Source organism: Phasianus colchicus, chromosome 6 (genome assembly GCF_987193195.1).
Source record: "Phasianus colchicus chromosome 6, bPhaCol1.hap1.1, whole genome shotgun sequence".
NCBI lineage: Eukaryota > Metazoa > Chordata > Aves > Galliformes > Phasianidae > Phasianus > Phasianus colchicus.
Window position 1 is genome coordinate 31,706,265 of NC_143441.1, and position 22,608 is coordinate 31,728,872.

General features: G+C 37.1%; 1 protein-coding gene across 4 annotated transcripts in view; it reads right to left on the minus strand.

The window, feature by feature from the left end:
* CDK14 (cyclin dependent kinase 14) overlaps nucleotides 1-22,608 on the minus strand; it is a 308,561-nt gene that overhangs the window by 148,994 nt on the left and 136,959 nt on the right. For all 4 annotated transcript variants that reach the window (XM_031614434.2, XM_090142825.1, XM_090142826.1 and 1 more), the window contains 2 exons: nucleotides 18,575-18,637; nucleotides 4,862-4,985 (listed from right to left, as the gene is read on the minus strand). In XM_031614434.2, coding sequence (XP_031470294.1) covers nucleotides 4,862-4,985; nucleotides 18,575-18,637 — 187 coding nt within the window. The remainder of the gene's footprint in view (nucleotides 1-4,861; nucleotides 4,986-18,574; nucleotides 18,638-22,608) is intronic.

Genomic DNA, 22,608 nt, shown 5'->3' on the forward strand with positions numbered 1-22,608 from the left:
TACCCTCCAGACACCTCCTGTCTGGTCTCAGGAATGTGCATGGGTCAAGACTTTTGAGAAGATCCCCAACTCAGTTCTCCTCCACTCACTTCTCTCCTCCCTGAACCCTGTATCAGAAAACAAAGGACTGAAATTTTATTTGTGAAGACCAAGACAAGGAAGTCATTGAGTATTGCATCCCTATGTGAGTCTGCTTCCTCACTTAGGAAAGGGCCAACATGTTCCACAACCGCATACTTCTTCTCTTACTTATTTTCCTCCAGCCCCTTACCTTTGCCTCCTCAGCAGTCTGTTGCCTTCTACTTCACCTCAACCCATTTTCCTCCCAGGTGCCTTAATCTTCTCACAGAATGCAGAGCTGCTGCCATCTAAGCCCCTTCAACATCTTGGACCCTTCTGCATGAGTATCACTCAGAAGCACCCTCATGCAGTGCCAAAGATAATATGCCTGGCAGGGTTTGTTCTGTATTTGCTTCTCTAGTCTTTGATACATATCTTTCAGAGGTCTGACGCTGAAAAAGGGATCACTGAAATAACACATCATACTGCTTATGATATGTGCTTCATATATAAATAAACCAAAGAATTCTTGAATGATTTTTCAGTATGAATACAAATCACTTGTGCTCTTAGGTAGCCGTTTTGCTTAGATTATTAATCATCCGATCACAAGTAATGTTTGAAAAATACATGTTCTTAATGTTTAGTCTTTGAGCTCATACTCCTGTCCACTATTGTACAGTCATTTGACACTCTAGAGTTAACATAAATGCATTTATTCTAGGTACACACTTTGCCTTCAAAGCTGCTCAATGACTTTTGTAAACAGAAGCTCAAAGATAATTTTTTCTAAGTCAGTACACATCCAAAGGCCAAACAAACACATCTGTAAACAGTGTACAGAAAAGTTAAAGTGAAGAAATTACTAATCAAAGCCTTAGCAACAGCTGTGCAGCCCAGTCCATGTGGTAAATAGCAACAAAAACAAGGCTGTATTCATTTAAGTTTGTAATTGCTTAAGGTGCTACTCATTACAGGTTTACAATACTTTATTTCTAGTCAAGACAGACATATGTGCTGGGAGGAAATAAATAAAAATAGACACAAATTTACACTACAGAATCAAAAATAATTCTCACATTTATTCAATCATTTCATAACAAAAAACCCTAATACACTTCAATTTCCTCTGGAATTTTAATTAGATTGAAAAAAGAATGCAGGAAGTTCAAGGACTATTTTTTAGAGCAGTAATTATTCAGGTAGTAGTCTTCCCTATTATATCTTCTGAAGAAAAGCCATTTTTTATACCTCATAAATTTTTAATTTGATAAGGTCTCTGTGTTGTGTTATCCCTTTTCATTTTGCTGCTGTATTCTCATAAATGTTCATTTCATAGCAGCTATAGCACAAGAACAGCAAAGCAGGCTGCCGCTCAGCCGAACAAAGGCGCTCCCACACAGCCCAGAGTCAATGTCTGCGAGCTGTGCTGTAGAAAAACACATGCCCACGGTTGCTCAAAGATTCCACTCCAGCTGCAATGCAATGCACTGGCAGGCATGAATAGCCTTTCTTTTACCTTGTTTATTCAAGAACTATGATCTACTACAGCCTGCTTTTAAGTATTTGATATCCTATGCTGAAGGAGACTAAATAAGCTTTACTTCAAATTAAAAACCTTCAGTCAAGCTGTTGTTTTTTTGTAAACTTATGAAACCGAAATATAAAGGTCTTCTCCTTAGAGACAAAAAGGCCTTTGCTCTAGGATTTCATATTTATTGTGCTGGCAAAGTCAATGCTATCTCTGACAGAAAATGATTTTGTGATAGGTTCTCTTCTTCCTTGAGTGCATTTAAAAACAAAGCACTAATTTCTCTAATTTCCATACTGCTTCTCATGTAATTAATCAAAAGCATAATCTAAACCAACTTCCTCTCCAAGCACATTATCATGAATTAGGAAATTGTGGGAGAAAAATATAAAGAGAAGCAAACCTCTATTTTACATCTTGTTTAAGAAGTAGCCGTGCACATGCGTGCCTGTGTGCGCACACGTGTGTGCTCTCATTTCTCATGCCTCCAGTGAGAGGTCACAACCCTTCAGACTTCAACCCCATCACTTCTAATTTTTCAACTGGGTTCTCAGAAGAGAAATTCAACCCATCTGGTTTTCAATTTTACAAGGTCATCAGCCATGAAAGAAAATACAGCTTGAAAAAAACCAGAGACATATAATCTCCTCTCAGTATATAAGAGTAGATTACACAGATGTTTCTGTTAGGTCAAGACAAACTACAAGCAGAAAAAAAAAATCCTTACCACATTATTATACATTTGTATGCCTACTACTGGTTATTTCTTCCTGTTTTTACCTTCTACGTTTCTATTCTTCATTTCATAGTAATGCAAAATTGTCAACCTTTAATTCCTGCCAATACAAAGCTGAAAAAATCTTGCCTTTGGTGTCACTGAAGGCACATTTGACCAATTGCTGCACTGAAGCAAAAAAAAGACAGTTCTATTTCCTACTACAATGGGGTGAAAGCAGACAAAGCAGAACAAACATCCCAGCCTTTCTTCTGTTTTGCTGGCCACAACAGCCTGCACACCCAGAGAACAGTCAATTGTGCATCTGAGCTGGACACTGCACTGATCAGTTCACATTTCCAACAAATTGCTTAGAAGTGCTGGTGAAAGGCTTTTAGTTTGTTTTCTTAAGAACGCAGCAGAAAAGTCAGTAGGCTCCCTGCCCGCAGCCAAAAAACAGGAGGCTACTGAAATTTGCCCAAGGTTACTGTGGAATTTAGCAGAGGCCACTGACTTTTTCAAACTTCTAATTTTCTCTTCATTTTTAATATGTTTTCCAGAGATTTCACTAAACATTATAATAAAATGTGAAGACCTAGGACTGGTTACTCTGATGTGTCTTATCAGACATGTTGCTTGAGAGGAACTTCATCAAACTACATATGGAGCAGTATTTAACCAATGAACTTAATCAAGGTAGGACTGTTTTACCTATATATTACTGAGTACATAGCAATGCCTTGCAGTCCAAGATGAAAATCAATGTCATTATATACGTTTATTAACCAACTTAATGTGGGTTTCAAGCTTAAGAGAGACTATAACCAGAGAAACAAAAAGTGAATGCAAAGTTACAATGGATTGACTATACCTGTATCTGACAGATGATTATTTTATTACTTACTATTATCATGACTAACTTATTATAGAAGATTATTTTCTAGGGGGATTTTCTTTAAATAGTGATTCTTCTTGAATGGACTTTCCCTTTATTTTAAAAAAGCTTCAAATTGGACATATAGCCTCAGGGGGAAGACAAAGAAAAAAAGAAAGAAAATAAAATACAAAGCATCATATGATCATATGAAGCACTCAAAATAACAAAAGAGACTGCAAGATTATCAACAGATTTCCCAGTATCCACCAAACTGGAGGACCATCATAATAACATCTTAATGAATTTATAATATAGATATATTTGGGGATATTCCAGATAACTGCACAGTGTATTGCAGATATAAATGACATAAAAAAACCTAGCCATTTCAAATAGCACAACACCTGCAACAGAGAACTAATTTATACTTCCACTACAATCAAAAACACTTCACAGTTCATATCTTGCATTAATTTAAGAATAAAAAATGTGGGAAAGCTTTTTTAAAACATTTAAGAAGCTTTTGGTATCTTCCAAGTTTTGAGAAACAGTAGCAGAAAACCATATGTAAAAAATAGATTTTTTTTTTTTTTAAACTTAGTGCTCTTTCTTTAACCACCTCACTATCTACAGGCCAATCAAGTTGTGGAGTGCATCTACCTGAACTTCTGTTCCCTTCTCCAGCACTGCAAATACACACCGAGCTGTTAATTGGAGTAATACTAATTAAAAGACAAAAAAACATGACTACATTAACAGTGAAATTGCCAATTAGCACATAAGGCTTCCTCATTAGTGCTGGTGAATGAAATGTGAAGCCTGATGTGGATAGCAGTCATACAAATAAAAGACATTTCAGAAAAGCTGATAGGCCACATTTTCAGCTTATATCAGAAGTTCTGCTGGAATCAGTAAATGAAAAGTTGACCTATAGGAAAAAGAGAAGTTCCTACATGTTGTGAAAATCACTAAAGAATTATACTGTCACGTTCCACATCTCACAATCATTTTCGTAAGAAAGAGTACTGCTCCAGTGCATCCACTAGAAAGTACTTTAAAATACATTTACAAAGACAAAAAGGGTAATCTTTCAGTGGACAATTTCCCATGCCTTTATACTTTCACATACATACTCCTACTTCATATATATACTCCCCAGAAGGGACTAAGAATGGATACTGAAAGCAATCCAGATGATCTCAGTTTCATCTTTAGAAAGAATAAATATCCTTGTATACTTCAGTCTCTTTCAATCAATCATCATTTTATGAAAGTTAATCCTACTTCCAGATCTCCACAAGCCTAAAGCTGTTTGTATCAAGTGCTTGTGTTCTTCACATATCCTGTATTTCCTCAACTCTTGCTCCCTCTTTCTTCATCTCTCTTTTCAAAGGTTCTGAATTCTAATTCAGAGGTCTCACAGGAAGAAAAACTGAAATACTTCCAGCATTATTTTTCTGGTGAGAACTGGAGTATGTATTTGTTTTTCATTTGCTCCCTTTTAATCAAGCATTTTGTTGACCATAATCAATTTCTTCGCTCAGGAGAAAAATGTGCAATTATCTACAATAAAGAACGTGTGTCTAAGGAATAGGGTGGGGGGAAGAGAAATCAATGGAACCATCTGTCTGACATTCCTACAACATTATAAGAGACTTGTAATTAACTGCTTGCCTACCAAAGTCTGCCAGCTTTAACTCCCCCGTGTCACTGATCAGAAGATTCTGTGGTTTCAGGTCCCTGTGCAAAATGTAACGCTGGTGGATGTAAGACAGTCCTCGCAGCAACTGAAATAAAAATAACTGAAAAAGAGGGGGACAAAAAATGACCTCTGTTAATATTTTGCATATAACCACAGATGATTGCTTCACAGTATGCAGGATGCTTGCATATTGTGGTAACATTGTGTTAGAACTCCTCCCAAACTGTGTAATTCCCACCCCAATTTAACACATGAAATGTCAATCTAAAAGGTATGTACTTTGCAAGGACTAACCCCATTTTCCAAGCCCTGCTATATTATAGATTCTACTTGCCTACGTTAAAAAGAACAAGAACAATATAACCATGTGCAGAAGGCTCAGTTCCTACCAAATTATAATTATATTCCATTTACCCATATGGCTTTAGAGATTAGGTGGTAGCCTGAAGACAGATGTGTATCTTCTCTAATTATAGGAAACAACAGTATGGGGTGAATAGGAGTGGGGAGATAAGGCTGGGGGATGGGACACTGAAGCTAAAACAAAGAAATTAATAGTATAACAATAATGCCTGTGTATCCAAGCAAATCCCCAAGTAGGGGGGGGTTCCCTCTTTAAAGCTTTTTACGGGAGTTATTTAGTTACATTTCATAAAGAAATAATAATTTTTAACAAGCCTAAAGATGACTTTTTAATTACACTAATAAAGTTTTTGAAGTAGATTTAGATAAGAACCCAACTTATTCCCCACAGATTTTTTTTAACCCTTCACTATGCTTTACAAATGTATCCCTAGAGCTAAGTATTAATGCTGTATATTTTTGAAATTTACAATTATGAACAAAGACTTGAAAGATGGAGAACTTTTGTCCTCCCCTTTTCATCTTCTCTCCCATCACCCTCCTGCATTCTAGAGGTGTCTGATGGAAAAGGTCATAAATCTTATCCTAGCAGATTTCTGTCAATACAAAGGGTGAAGAATTGCTTCCAAGGAGCTTTCTTTGCACTCTGAAAAATGTATTGAAATTTATTGAAAAATTACACAGATCATTCCTATCGCCTGACGTAGTCAAAGGAATACGGTTTCCAAGTGGAAACAGAACAAGCATGTCTAATACCAAAAAGATGGGATATTCAAGAGTGGATATGGACCTTGTGACCCACAGCTCACTGGCTGGTGAAATGTGCTCTCCTGTGAAATCCACACCAAAGATTCGAGGAAAGTCAACCCGCGTGCATGAGAATCTCTAATTAACTTGCAACACAAGCATCCTATTTAGTGACTGCTGAAGTGAGGAGACATTATAGAAGGGGTTACAAAATCTGATAATAGAAGAGAATAAAGGCTGACATGAAAGAAACATAAATGTCATGTTACTGAAGTTGAGATGAATTTAATTGCATTTCTTTTTTTTTTTTTTTTTCTCCAAGTGCAGACACAATACACTGTACGTTTAGCTATTTAGCCAGGGTGCAAAGAGCCATATCAATCACTTTCTTGCCAGAGCTGGGCCTAACAATGTGCTGAGGAAACTTAACAGCAAAAGACAGAAATAAAAGAAAGAATAGCAAGAAAGTCATAAGTAACATGCACATTCCTTTTCAGAATTGTGGTTAAAATTGAATTCACAGTACACAAAAATCTATCTTAAGGGCAGGAAGCAGAAATGGCTTTCATTATAGCCTTAAAAAATAAATTCTATTAAATCACTTTCAAATACTTTTTAAATAAAATATATGGTGAATAGCCATTTTGCTAAACCAACTCAATTGTGTTAAACTTCAACTATTATTTTTAAATATGCAAAGAAATGTCAAACAGCACATTATTTCACAGCATTATGATCTTTATAATTCAAGTGTATTAACTAGTGTGGCCTTTCATTTGGCTTTAATGCAAAGTCAAGTGATTTGACATGACACATCACACTAAGGAAAAAAACAGCAATTTTGCAGTTAAACAGCACAAACATACACTTTTGAAGACAGCACTGGAATATGGGTTTATTCCAAGCTTCTGGACAAGCTGTTCTCGTGAAGTACTTTCACAAAAGTCAATTAACTCAGTCCCATACACTATATGAATTGTTTCCTCTTTGGATGAAGATCATAAGAGAGAAGGGGAAAAATCTCCCTGAACTCATTACAGGGTAAACTTTGCCAAGCTTTTGCTGTCTTCTCTTTTCCCCCTCAGTGCTGTTTTACTTTGGTTTTATGAAACATGAGAAGATTTAAGTGAAAATATGAGCCTAACTCTTGGCAGTATTCTGCAAACTGTGTGTCCTTTGGGACTGCCTGGAAAGAGAACTGTAGAAAAGACTGTGTTTCCAATTGTTACCCACTCCACAAGAAGAACAAATGAATTGGAAAGAATTGTTTCTCATGCCTCAGGAATCACCTTTCAGGCAAGTAATCTCCACTGCATTCAAGGAAAGCTCTGTATGAGAAACCTCTCTGCTTCCCTTCAAAGCTAATCTGTGTTATCTTTGTAAGGACAGAAATTAATTCCAAATTGGGTACCTTTACCTCCTTTATGCATATATACTTGACCTGAAATCAGCATGCCCCCAAAAACACAGTCAAATCCTCATTTCACCTGTTCCTTGCTCAACTTCCTCCATCTTGTTCAACTGTGAGACAGCACTGAAACCTCAGCCTAGGGCTTCTGTAGGGGTTGTGAACAGGCCCCTCAACTAACATCTCCTCTCATGTCTGCTGAAGGCTCAGCCACCATAAGACTACAAGCCTTGTAGACCAAAAGATAACTCAAAAAAGTCAAGCCAAAATCAACTTACGTCAACGGGCTTTTTGTAAGAAGAGAAATTATACAGAAGAGATTTGTGGCTGGTGAGCTTGAATGTTACTAGCTTTAAAATTTCCATTGTTGTAAACAAAGCTATATAGCCTTCAAATAACCTGTAATAAAAAAGCTGGGACATTACTTGTGTACTGTTTGCCATTTATTACTAACAATGGAGACTTGGTGATAAAATGAGAGACTCATAAAATGATAAGGGTTGTTGTGGTGAAAACTAGAAGAGAAAGAAAACAGAAGCAGGGTAAGTCTATAGAAATAAGGCTTTTGGAAAGATTTAATCTTGTGCTATTAGTACAAAAAATATGCATATATATTTGTGTTTCAGGCCTTGCTTATTTAGGATATCTGTTAAAAACAAACAAACAAACTTTTTCAGCCTAAACAGTTACACTGAGTTTTCACTTTAATCTGAGCTACATGTTCTGATGAAGAATTTTCAGTCACAGTGAGAAAAATGCACGCAGGTCAAAGCCAATCTAGAGTTTATAGACTGTGATATTAAAAGATTATTAGCACTCTTTAAAACTTAAAAGAGAAAGTTATCAGTGACACAAAAATACTGGCATCTATAACAAATTAACCTAGTTTTATGGTGTACGTCCTGGTGGCCACTTGAGCTACATATAACTTTTGACCAAATGCCTGTTTAAGCCAATTAAATATTTTGAAAGACTTGCCAGCTGCTTGGCTTAATAGCCCTGCTTTCATGGTGTTTTTGTGAGTCTGGGCAAGTGTATAAGCTAGATCACTGTACAGCTGCAAGATAGCTCATGCACAGCAAAATGCTTTACTATCTTGTTGGCTCCTGAAAGTCACATAGGATCTCGAGCTCTTCTCATCCAAATGAACATATAAACTAAGCATTAACACAGGCCATCCAAAGCATGTCTACAGGGTAAGACTGCTGGGAGTTAATGCTTTCTGACTTAGTCTCAGATAGCTCTGAATAGTATAATGATAAAGGCGGATGACCACATACAGATGATCTGTGTAGAGCTTGTCCAGATGAGGCCACATAATTGCTTTCCATTCCCAGAGATGGTAAAAAGAGTTTCTAGCAAAGCATGCTGAAGTAAGTGAAAAGCAGGAAATAATTCACAACATTGCCAAACAGATCCTCCAGAAAATGCATAATTTCAACACAGTGTCTGCTGAGGCATCGAGGCTCCCAATGACAGTAAGGATGCTGCCCCAGAGGCCTGCAGGGGATTTTTTAAAGAGAGGAATTGTCTTTTACTGATGACATAGAGTGATTTCTGAATGAAGCAAGCATTTGAACTCCTTTACCCCATGTTTTATAGCGAAAATAAAGAACCTGGCCCTAGATACAAAAGTAGAAACTAAATGAAACCTTTTAGTCTATAGAAAATGCACAGAAATCCTTGTAGCAAGAGAACAGAAATGGAGCTGAGCTAAGCTGGACCTTGAGTTCACATCAGTGCATCAGAAGAAAGCTGAAGACTAGATTAATGTGCCAATCCTTTAGCAAGCTCACATCACTGTATTAACATAGTTACTTTCAAAAAATAATACACAATACTGCACAAGCTTTATCATCACTGATAACACAAATGCTCCTGCTTGCTCTATGTATTAATGTACACCAGCTGGGTATCACATAATCATTTGAATTCTCTTATGTGCATTCAGCATCAATCAATATTATATTCAGTCTTAATAAGCCATCAAATCTAAAAATGCCAATAAAAGTAACCCAAATCAGGACACCTCATGCTTACAACCATCATACTTCCCCTATGGAGTACAATCACACGGCCTTAGAAACTAACTCAACCAAACGCTGTGCTCAGCTAGGTTTGGGTTTACTACATGGTTTGGAAATTTTAGATCTAGTTGTCTTAAGCCATTAGCATATGAAAAACCTACATGGTAATATTTATTAACACTGAGACAATGAGAAATATCTGTGTGACTTCGGCTAATGTGCCAAAAGCTGAACATGCATGATATTTAACCACTGCTGGTTTTGCTATTCTTTTATCTCCTTCTAACCTGGATAATACAAGATTAAATACAAGTTTTCACTTCTAAGAATGTCCTGGGGAAATACCTAACTTTTTAGGTCAAAGCTTCATAGACTCTCTTGCAGTCAGATGAAGAAATTCCAAGAATAAAGTGTTGACTTGAGATGAATTTGAGTCCTGAGGAATAAATGATCTTATCTGAATAAAAAAATCGTTAGCTATTTGAATCAGTATGACTTTCATGATCATAATAATCATAATAATCCTTATATAATAAAAGATATTCCTCTCTGACCTTCCTCAAATCGAATTCTCTCAAAAAGAATTTTAAAATACTTCTGTCCAAAAATCACTTTTAAAGGCTTCTAACTTGTTCTTGCCTTCCTTATACAAAAGTCTTCCAAAGACAATTCCAACAAAGAAATGTATAACGATACAGCCACTGGGAATACAAATCATATAATTTATCTTTAAAAAGATCCTAAAAATACAGTTTTTTTCCACATACTGGCTGCAGAACTGAACAGGAAAGAGACTGGAAAGTGTTAATTGGCTAACTTCTATTCTCTTTGATGTTCCTTTAATCATTTTTTCTCCCCTCTGGGTTCAACTATAGCCATGCAATGAGAAAGGTGTGCTTAATTGAGTATAAAGACGCTCCCTTATGATCAGTTACAGTCATCTACTAATGTTCAATAAGTGGAAGATGATTCCAAATTCTTACTCCTGAATGGCAAAAGCAAAAATTAAAAAAAAAAAAAAATTAAAAAATAAAAAAATTCCAATAAAATCACCTATTCTCCATTTCATCGATTCATTCCCATGCTAAATTAGGCTGGGGTGACAATTGGTACCTCACCAATTCTAGATGCACAGGAAAATGTTTTTGTCAGCCCTGCAATATTCTTTTTTTTTTTTTTTTCCCCATATGTGAACCATGTGGATCACACATTGCACATATAGACAAAACATTATATATGCACACATTCATTTTGATTTAGGTTTTGCACATATTTCTCACCGCAGTAAACGTAAAAATTACATTCTTCTAGCATGAATTTTAACACACTGATAAAGATTCTGTGTTTACTATTCACAGTTGTGCATATTATCAAATCATTACTTTAAGTGACAAGACTGACATAAAGTTGAGTGAAATGCTGGTGCCATATTTAACGTCTGATAACTAAAAAGTCTAATTTAAATAATCAATTCTCAATGCCATGTGTAAAAGACAACCTTAATTTAGCATAACATTATTCTGCCTGCTGTACACCTGCTTGTTCAGTGGATGAGGAATGAAAAATAGCAACTTCTCAACCACATTAAATAGCCTTGCTTCCTACTTAGCATATCTGTTAGAATACATTTTTTATTCAGCTCTACATCAGCAACATCACTAATTTCAGCATGCAGGAGAGAGATTTAAAAAGGATCACATTTGTCTGCTTTGCTTCCGGTAATGACCGCTAAAATTAAAAGGACCACCATAATAGATATTCATTTCAGAGTAAAAAGAGTGTTTCACCAGATTCCAGTGAGCTAATGAGACAGGTTGAAGAAACAAGACACAAAATTCCACTGTAGCCAGATATAATATCATGGTTTCATTGTTCAGTCCCTGTGTATCTAAGTCTGTGGCAATCAGACACCACTAGATACAGAAAGGAACTCACATGTCACATTTTCTCCAACATCGCTTAGTCCCACATTTATCCCACAGAGACACAGGACAGACCATGTGCTTCAACACATTCTCCCAAAGGGGACTACAACGCAATCACATGATGGAAAGGAAACAGAAGCACCACAGCGAGGTCACTACCAAAACCCAGAAAAAAATAATCATTCTTTTCAAATACTGTGCTTTACTAACAAACATATGTTTTCTGTATTACAAATCTCAAAAGGAGTTTCTGACTAGCATGACCCAATATGTAATGCTCTGCTATTGCCAAAGTTTCAGCAACTGCATTTCCAACTCAGTAAGCCTTGTGTAGCTTGGATATAAATTACCTAATCTATCCCTCCATATTCCAAATGCTTCCCTATCCTTTGTGCTTCAGGTTATTCTACAACAGTAATCAGGTTATTTATAAATGTTTATGTTTAGAGAAGACGTAAGATAACTGCTCTATGGCTCTGACTCAAATTATTAATGACATTAGTCATTAAATGACAAAATTATTCAGCTGTCAAGATCAGATTCTACTCTAAAAACTGCAGTCATTAGTTAAGGACAATGCTCATAGAGCTGCTGTATGGAGAGAAATAAATGAATGCTGCAAAAGAGTCAAATGCCAGAGCAGAGCAAGCCTGAGATTTCTGATAACATCACATAACTGTATTTCAGTATTTTCAATTCACCCTGCATTTCATCTTGTTTAGGAGGGCAGCAATAAAACCTTAGTTTAATAAATCCAGTATTTCTGCCATATCTGATTTAGGATTTTTTTTTCATTTTTGTTAACTTAGAGCACTGATCACTTCTTGAGAACTTGGCATGGAAAAATATTATTGCACTACATAATGTTTCAATAGTTCCTATTCATTACATTTCTTTCTTCTCATCTTTTTCATCTTTTTTTTTTTTTTTTTTTTTTTGTAGAAGATTTAATACTGAAACTAGATGTCTTTTGTTGTTGTTGTGAAATTTGAGCATGTTTGTAATAGCGATTATGGTGTTGCCCCTGGAAACTCAGTGCCGAATTCCACCCCATACTTTGCCAAAAATACCGTGTCACCTTGAGTCTCAACAATTTTCTCTGACTTAGAACTTCAGTCTTAGAGTGATAAAGTACTTTCTAAAGGTTGTAGGTAGGGGTTGAGATTTTGTTTTTGTTTCAAAAAAAATGTCCATCAGTTCTACATGGAAGTCTGCTGCATCTCACTTCCTGGGAGCAAGGAAAACTCAGAATTGAGAAGGGTAAGAGCTGAAGTCAAGTTCTCCTGGGAGAAAGCTAAATACTCCCCTGAATGCAAAGTTCATCAACAGTAGCCTGCCTATTTCCCTTATTGCCTTTTGGCCCTGGGAAGAGAAAAGGTGCTCAGGGAGAGGAACAAATTAGAGCAGCAATATTAGATGGAAGACGAACAAACTGGAAGCTCCTGCTCCCTATAGTCACAGTAGATGATAGGAGCCTTCCAAGTTGCCTGAAGTAAAAGATTTAGCAAGTGATTTTAAGAGATGGAGACAGTTTTTGTCTGGTTGACAAGCACACTGTCATTCAGGCTGGTGTTGCACAGATTGAGGAACAGTGGGTAAGAGGCAAGTGACTTTATTTTGTCAGATATGGGTTTTTTTGAAGTTAAATGCTCACACAAACCAATATTACCTCCAACAGTGTGAGCAGAAAAAAAAAAAAAAGGCAGAGAGAAAACCTCTCTTTTTGCTTTTCCCAAAAGACCACAGCTATTTCAATGCAGCATCACTAATTAAGAAGCAAACCAGCTTTCATTTATTTTAAGGGAAGGAATACAAAGAGGCAGTGCAGGCATGACAGATGTGAGCCTGCGCTCCAGTTGTTCCACCAATAATAGGAATAACAGGAATTTTAAAGAAAATGAACTCAGCTATAAAATAAATGAATCAAAATGGAAAAACGATTTTAAGTACAGATAAAAACAAAATGTGACTGCAAATGCAATAACATGGAGTAAAAAATGCAGTTAAGTAGCTCTATTATTTCAAAGGTAAAAGGAAGGTTAAGAACAGTTTTAGCAGTGTGATACATTTTCATAGGATGTGCTGGAGTGCCCAAAAGTAGATATTTAAAAATGCAATTGTAAGTTTACAAGACAAGAGCCTCCTGTAGACAGCTGCAAATAAAGATTTGGGAGAACCAAGAAGATACGTCAAAATGGTGGGGAGGTAGCCCTGTACCAGACTAAAAGATGCACAAATCAAAATGTAGCTCATCACAAAAAGGAATTTGCAGACTCAGTTCACTACCGTGATCATTTGAGCTTATGCTGTAGAAAGAAATCCAGATATTTCAAGAGTCCAAGAAGCGTGAGCTGTAGGAAGTCAGGAATAAGTCCTGTTCCTCAGTCTGCCACAGTCACACTTCGAATCTTGGTAGCTCCACACAGCACACACCTCTATGCTCCACCCAGGCTGCATCAGAAGCTTCCAGTAGATGCAGAACAGGGCATAACTTATACCTGGGGGCATATACTTAAGATATTTACCTGCCTTCAGTTTTGGAAAAACTGAAAAAGACATCTTCAAAATCAGAGAAAAGAAGATGAGACTGTGCCTATTAAATAAAGGACTTATTTCATGATTAGCTTTTTTCTTTCCTCATCTCTAGTTGTAATACCATCCACAGTATATTCACATATAGTTACAAAAACATAGTAGATACGCAAGCTTGTTACCTACCAAAGTTGTATATAATTGTACATTTGCAAGTAACAGTCTTTGGAGAATTTATAGATTGAAATTACTCTTTCCTGCCGATTTCCCTTCTAGCTCATAAAGATGTTGCAGGCATCTAGCACACTTAAGTAAGCAAGATCATAAAATTATGAATTGTTTGAGTTGGATGGGACTTTTAAAGGTCATCTACTTCCAACTCCCACACAATGAACAAGGACACCTACAGCTAGATCAGGTTCCTCAGAGCCTAATTCAGTTTGACCTTGAACCTTGATCTCGAAGGACGGGACATCCAACACCTTTACAGGCAACCTGTGCCAGTGCTTCACCACCCTTATCATAAAAACATTTTCTTTATATCCAAGCATAATCTCCTCCCTTTTAATTTTAAATTATTTGCCCTCTCCTATCATAACAGACCCTGTTAAAGAGCCTGTCCCCTTCTTTCTTACAGTTCCCCTTCACATACTAAAAGGCTGCTCTCAGGTCTCCCTAGAGTGTTTTCTTCTCCAGGCTGCACAGCCTCAGCTCTCTCAGCCTCTCCTCACAGGGAAGGTGTTCCATCCCTTGGATCATTTTTATGGCCCTCCTCTGGATGAGCCTCCATCTCCTTCCAACAGGTCCACATCTCTCCTGTACTGAAGACTCCACATGTGGAAGCAGCACTTCAGGTGAAGAGCAGAGGGGCAGGATCACCTCCCTCACTCTGCTGGCCACACTTCTTTTGATGCAGCCCAGGATATGATTGGCTTTCTGGGCTGCGAGGGCACAGCGCCGGCTCATGTCCAGCTGCCATTCACCAGTACTCCCAAGTCCTTTTTGGCAGGACTGTGCTCTATCCTTTTATCTCCCAGTTTGTATTGATAGTGGAGGTTGGCATGACTCAGATGCAAGACATTGCACTGGGATTTGTTGAACCTCATGAGGTTCTACTGGACCCCGCAGGTCAAGGTCCTTCTGGATGGCAAGGTTCTTGGTTAAACTTTCTCAGGAATGGGTGCATTAAAAACAATATTAGATAATGAAATTTCACACACAAACTCTTTAAACAGTTTAAAAATTGATGGGTTTTTTTGTAACACTTGAGCCTCCAACAGAAGCAGTAAAAAAACTCTAAAATCACTATATGTGATTACGTACATATCACTAAAAATGCTAAAAAAAAAGAACAACAAAACAGTATTGTTTGCTTGCACATATCCCAAGACTCTTACAACTACAAATGGAGACACTCTTCTTCATATTTCCATGTACTTGTAATATTCTGTTAATTCCTTACTTAAAATATCTAAGTGACAGCAAAAATCCTATTCTAAACCACAAAGAAAGGCAATGTCAAACACAACACCCAAGGGGACAGCAGGATGTGTGTCCATCAAAGTAATTTGGATTTTATTTTATTTACAGTTCTTCATCTAAAAGTAAGCCTGAGGGAATGGCATTGTTTTAGCTTGTAAGTATGATGAAAATTCAGAAATGTAATTAGGATTAATATGTTTCACAGAAACCAAAACATAAGTAAATAATGGCTTTGCTTCTGCATTCCTACGAAGTCCTGTTTTATAGGAACTAATGTACTATATTTTTTGGAAGAAGAAAGATTACCTGGTTTTGAATTTATAGCAGATGGCAACAAGCCAGAAAAATATCCATCAGTAGGCTGTAGCTTCCTCCAGAACAAAATTAAAAGGCAGGGGACCTTTGGTCACACAAGGAGAGCATCAATGGCTTAATCCCACAGGTTAGCCCCAGAGAGCTGAGACTAATTTGTTGCTTCTGGGATATAATTGCTCAAGTGGAAGTTTTTAAAAATGGATTTAGGGATCGCATAACCAGCAATTCTGAACAAACAATGTCTAAATTCTGAAACTGTAGCAAGAAAGAGCTGGCAGGGAGAGAAGACTAATTAACACAGCTCAGTTCAACCCTTGAATATCAGCTATAGTTTTGGATGGACAACTGCATCCAGAAGCTAGAACCAAAATAGGTGACAAAGCCCCAGAGTAGTGATTATGTACATTAACAAATTGAGTACTGTGCAACAAAGCATTAAGATATTATGTAGTAACCATCACATCCCTCTGCAAGTAAAGAGCAATGTAAGCTTTTAATTTGCAGGCTGGATGTGGTCTGGGAGTTGCTTGCATTCGGGACTGAGTTCCTTGCTCTGCACAGCCTGTCCTTCTTGCTGAAGAAAACTTTGTGTTTGGCTAAGTTTTCTTTGCCTCACAATTCAGAACAGATAAAGATTCCACTGAAACCCCAGACAGGTTGATTCAGTGTTAGAATGGTAGGAGCTCAGATCACCATGCTAGGTTTTAGTACTGCTTTAAATTAAGGCTAGCTTTTGCTGCTGGCCTGCTAATAGATCCTACATAATACAGACAATCAATCTTCATTAATATTGTCTAAGAGAAGAAAAAGTAATTTTAATTGTCCAAGAGGACATTCATGGCAGAAGGACAGTTCCATCTGCTCCAACTTCCCCATGTTTTTCCCTCTTTTTCCAGTTTCTTTTCTATTAATAATCCATTGGGATTTAATTAAAAAAAAAAAAAAAAGGAATTAGCAGTACATCAGACTTAGCTACTTAAAGAAATATTTCTCATTAACTCTGAAAGTGTTGCTGAGCACTGCTCCTACATTGTAAAGGCAGCTGCAGGAATATATGCAGCAAGCTCTGAGAGGAAAAAGCTTCTCCTGCTGCAGCTCCTTCCACAACTCACCCAGCACTTAGAAATGCCCCTAGGGCAGCTAGGCAACTAAATAGCAAAGCTTTCCTGCTAAGCCTTCCTCCTGCCTCAACATTTATATATGGTTTCTGTGATAAATCTGCTTCAGAAGACAGGTAACTCAAGATTTAGTGGAGTGATGCATTAGCAAGCCTAATTATCCATGTACGCCTGTCCTCCTCCAATACAAGCTCACTGGACCCTGATATTGTCAAGAAAAAGTAGAATTATGTGAATTCCAATCTCCTCGCAGTGGGGAGCAATTAAAGCTACAATGACTGCTACATATTAGGTCTTAGGTACCAGTGCTGCAGCCTTGCAGTATTCCTATGAGGTTGAAGCAGCATAAGGGACTTTCAAAACCAGTTGTAGTTTATCCCAAAGCTCACAAGGTGAAATGTTCAGCTTTCCACACAGGGAAGTTAAACACAGAGTCACTGTATCAAGAAACACATTCAGCATTGAAACAAAACTTCTGAAACTCATAAGTGAAGAAGCTCAAGAGCTGTGAGGAAGAGCTCCCACATGGCCCACATTCGAGGGCTGCACTCAGAGAGAGACTGTAAAGACAGTACCTTCTGAAAGACCTTTCCTGTCCATACTGCCAAAATGTCTGAGTGACAGTCACAGGTCACAAGGATGCTAACTTGCAGCATGCAAACCACTTATTTTCAAAAGGAAATTTCTTTATCTTAGTTTGGCCAAATATGTACAACAAGAAAGAACTGTATTTTCTTTTTTGACAGCAATTATTTTCATTAAATTCAGTATACTGCACGTCACTTTTCAGTAAAAGATGGCAGAAAATTAATCCATGTTATATAATGGACCGATGTACAACAATGAACAGCTATTGCAAAAAAATAATTTATTGCCTCATTTGAAATATTTTGTTTCCTTTAACCAAACTGGTCTTTTGAATTTTCCAGAGAAAAGATACTTATTTTTCCATGAATTTCTCAATTTCTGTGTTTGGGAAACAAGATACTGAGTAAAAGTCTCCGCATGAAAAGAAAAGATTTAAGCACTTCCAAAGAACAACAATGGGAATGATGTCAAAGTGCAAGACAAGTGTAACAACTATCTGTGTGATCTATATGTATAAGACACCCTTTGCCTGTCTGACTGGCTTCCCTTTAATGCTAAAATAATTTGGCTTAATTCCCAGAAGGCAACCAATCTATTTATCCAGTAAATCCTGCTAATAACACCCCTTGCTGCACAATGATTCTTAATATCTACCTTAGAACAGAAAAATGAAAAACACTGTGATCAGCTACGAAAATGCCTAATCAGAATGAAGGAACTAAAGGATTTTATATGGTCATACAAAAAGCAGTACAATCACCTAATGTAACTTGTTACAGTCCCCTCATACTCCATAACCTTACAATTAGGTACCTCACTGGAACCTACAACATGTTTACTTGGGAGTTTTATGGCCATATTATCTTGTCGTAAGAGCAAACCCTTGAATGGAAGAGAGGGATTACCAACGCTGTAACACTATTTACTCATACCTTCTGTCTTGGAATCAATTTTAGAGATTACAGAAGTTCTTTTTAGAGGAGAGTTCAAATATTTTTACTATATAAATATATATATATATATGCATATATATATGTATGCATATGTATGTACGTGCATATATATATACTTCAAATGCCAATCATTTTCCCTTTAGCTAATAATTAGCTTCAACAAAAGCAGGAGTTTATACATACATTTATCATTACTGTACTTGTCGTGCGTGTCCTCTTTTTGACTCTTACCTTCACATTTTCTGGATGAAGCCCTCCAGGGTGTTTGTCCATGTACTGACATAAATCAGTGTGCTAAAAGAAAGCCAGATGGAAAGAAAGTGTATTAATATCTGTATGACTACAATAATAAATATCCTCCTACTTCGGAGTGGAGAGAACAAATGGAAAATAAGGAGATTTTTCACACACACACACGTACCCTTAGGCTATTATTTTTTTAATAATCTTAACCTGACTGATATGAATATTCAATGAACATAAATTGAATTTGTTTTCAATGTCCTGCATATGGTAAATGAATTATTTGAATTTCAGCATCAATTTATAGCTTGTATGACCATATCACTGTCAATACCATACAGTTAATATACGGGGGAAGAGGAAGAAACTAAGGCAGAACCTCAAATGCTACCTGTATTATTCATTAAAAACTTTGCCTTTCAAATATAACTTTAGGTTAAGATGATTTAATGATTTAGAAAATAAATTTAAAAGGCATAGCATGTCAGAGTATTTGATAATACTTTTCAGCTCAAAAAGAAGCCCATGTTATACGTATACACATGTACAGCTATTAATTACAGAAGCTTTAGCAAAGTTCCTCACTGAAGACTCAAACACTACATTTTCACTTCACAGTTGCATATATTTCCTGCAAATACACCATAAAATCTTTTAGAAAATAAGGAGACTAGCAGTGTATTGATTAATGCTATTCATTGGTATAATGCTTACTGTTTACTAGTGGATATTTATTATTTTTACTATGAAATCATTATTTTCTCTGATTTTTTTCTCATTCATTTCCTCACTTTCCTACCAATCAGCAGCATACTCTCAGTGAAGTGGCATTTTGTTTCTCTGATTTGTTTGCACAACTCAGCTTCTGGAATTATGTTCAGAATAAACAAAGCAAAAATATGCACTGGAATAAACACCAAAACCGCTCTGACTTCTACATCTGGTTTCAGAGCACATCTGGTAAAAATCATCCAGCATTCCTTGAAAAGCTGCTTGGTGACGCCTGCCTCGCATCCAGTACAGACCAGATAAATAGGGGAAGTTTGAAGGTGAGAGTTCTGGATAAAAACTGCCTTCCACATACTAAAGCAGTTTCTCTGTGTAGCACAGCACTCTTTTGGAGAATCGTCAGATGGGTACATAGGGAAATTTACATCTGCTACGATGCAAGAACAATGCTGATGACAACTGTGCATCATCTTCAAAAATGATGGCAATGACATGCACATGTGGAATAAATGTTGCAATGGTGTGATTCGTAGGTTGATGAGGTTGTGCACTATCACACCTTTTTTGGTTGTTCTTCCTTGGTTTCAAGATAGCAAATGTCTTCATGGCAGAACATTGCTTGAGTCCCAAAGTGAGCCATGCAAATCTCACAGTCAAACAGATGCACCACCACAAGTATCACAGACAGAATTTCCTCCAAAACACGAGCTGCAGTAATACATACTTCAGCTCACAGTTACCACTGCAAAATTAGTGAACACATTTACAAAGTAACTGAAAAACATACCCAAGTTAGTGAATATTTACTATCCATACAGCTGTTCCCAGTTAGTTTTCTGCAACTGTATCAATCAGCTGTGCCAAATGGACCACATATCATCCTTCAATCCTCATCAGCATACCAGATAACTTCGTTTTGTGTACTGTTACCAACAGTAAAGAAACTTAGAAAGTCACCTGTTAACTCTATCATTAAAAAAAAAAAAAAGCTAAGAGCTTTCTAAGACCCTGCTCTTCAGTCGCATCACTAATAACACAATTTTTTTTTTTATTTCCTTGCAACACTTGCAACAATAAACCCAATTTTTTCCACTTACATTTCAGTTATCATCTGGATACGTTTCCTACACGCGTGATCATCAACTATGATCTCGTTTGTGTTATGTATCATTCACTACTTACTTCTTCCTATCCTAAGGACCAGGATAACCGGCAGCCTGGTAAAACTTGCATCAGTAGTTCTGCAAAAACTGATTACTGGTATCTACTGCAAATTTCATACATGCAACAACTTCTAGGGAATCCTTGAAAACTAACAGACAGTTGGGCAGCAACTGCAGCAGCCTTTTGGCATTTATTTTTCCCCTTCTCACAAGCTACATACATAGAGAAACTCTAGAAGATCTTCATTCAGACTGTAAACAGAAATGCAAAGTGTTTTGTGTTAAATCTTTCAAGAAATTCTCCTCTTAAGAATAAGTTAATCTTTTTCATAAAAGCAACCAAACACTATGTTACCAGCCAGGAAAGCAGCTCATAAAATTATAGTAAGTTGTTCCTCACTTAAAAAAAAAGAAGATAGAGGGACAGCACAACATCAGCTGCTATTCTTTTCCTAAGGTAGGGGCTCAATGTGCATTGAATTAAATAGTACAGCCAGGAAAGCTGACAGCACAGCAGAGAGCTATTTCTAAGCCGTTTCCTCTTTTGGCAGGCAAGTGCCCGCTCCAGTGCTTGTGTGCTCGGCTGGCAGCGCAGATGAATCCACAAATGCAAGATTCAAGAAAGCATGAGAAATGGAAACCAAGAAAACTGGGCAAAAGTACTTTTCTAATGGCATTCCCTGTACATCTGTGACACCACATAGAAGACTAAACTTTTCCTCTCTCACTATATTTCAAGTCAGAAGGCAACACGCTTTGCCAAGTGGAACAGTGGCTGCAGATACAGCATGACACACCACACTGTAAGGGTTTGCTGTGGCTAGTGCTTTGTCTAATTAAACATACTCTCTAAAAGAAAATTCAGCACAGAATTATGTATTAGTTATAAAACTATGCTGAAATGAGGTAATAAAGAAGAAAACAAATGAACCAAACACCTTTGACAGTCTTCTCTCCAGTATCTCTGAGGTGAGGATGCCTTACAGGTAAGCAGAATACACTAGGAATGCATTATGGATTCCCCAGTAATTGGCAATGCCTGTCTCACACATTCCGATCCCAAGCTGACCTGGCTAGGCCAGTTCTGCTTCGAGCTATAGCTTCTAACAGCTCTGTTGGTTGCACTGTAAATCCTCAAGACAGATAAATTACCACAGGTAATTCCACACTGACTGATTATTTGATATTTCAGATAAATTAAAAATCTCATTCTTTCCTGCTCTTAAAATTCAACTGATCTGTGCACAGGTATATGTACAAATAGCGTGTTAGCAGTCACCCGTTTATCTCAGCTACACAGAACTAAACAGAGATAAATCAAGCTTCCATTGTGAAGAACTCAAAAGCAAGGAAACTCCATGATTAATAGTGTTTATCCAACCTTTCATTTGTTTGCTCAATGAATTTACACTGTGATAACTTTACAAATGCCTGATGTGATCACATACTTTCCTCCTTGCAGGATGAGACATACTCATTGAGCAGAATTAGGAGTATTTGATTACAGAACAGCTGTTCTGGTTTTGTGGTGGGTTGGTTTTTTCTCCTTTCCTTTCTCACACAGCTTGCAGTCTCTGGCTTATTTACTACTTGAAGGCAGAAATATTAATCTCACGGGCTTTCCTGCCCTGTTTATTGCTATGCTATTCACATGCTTCACAAACATAAATGATTTTGAAAGCAATTCAGGGGAGATGTGACATTATTCCTTTTTATCAGGTAGGGAATTGAAGCACAGAGAAAAGAGTCTGCAGGAGCAGTGCAGGATTTAGGGAAGTCTATAAAAGCACTTCGGTTTTCAATTTTCAGAGTATTTGGCCTTCTCTCTTTTGACTGACTTTTGTTACAGGTGAGTGCGTGACACTTTGCAAGGGAGACAGAATCTCATGTGGAATAGCAGAAGTCTATTATTTCTGAACTGTAATGCAAACTTTCAGTGACAGCAAAAAGCTGTGGTTATGATGAGGATTTCCCTTGTGACATTAAAAAAAAAAAAAAAAGAGAGAGAGAGAACAGTGCAATAAACACCAAGCCATACCTCCACTGCACATTCCTTTGCAGGTCTGCACAACAGGCTCTTCCAAGGATGCCAGAAAGAGATCACACAGACAATCCTTCTATTAGCACCCA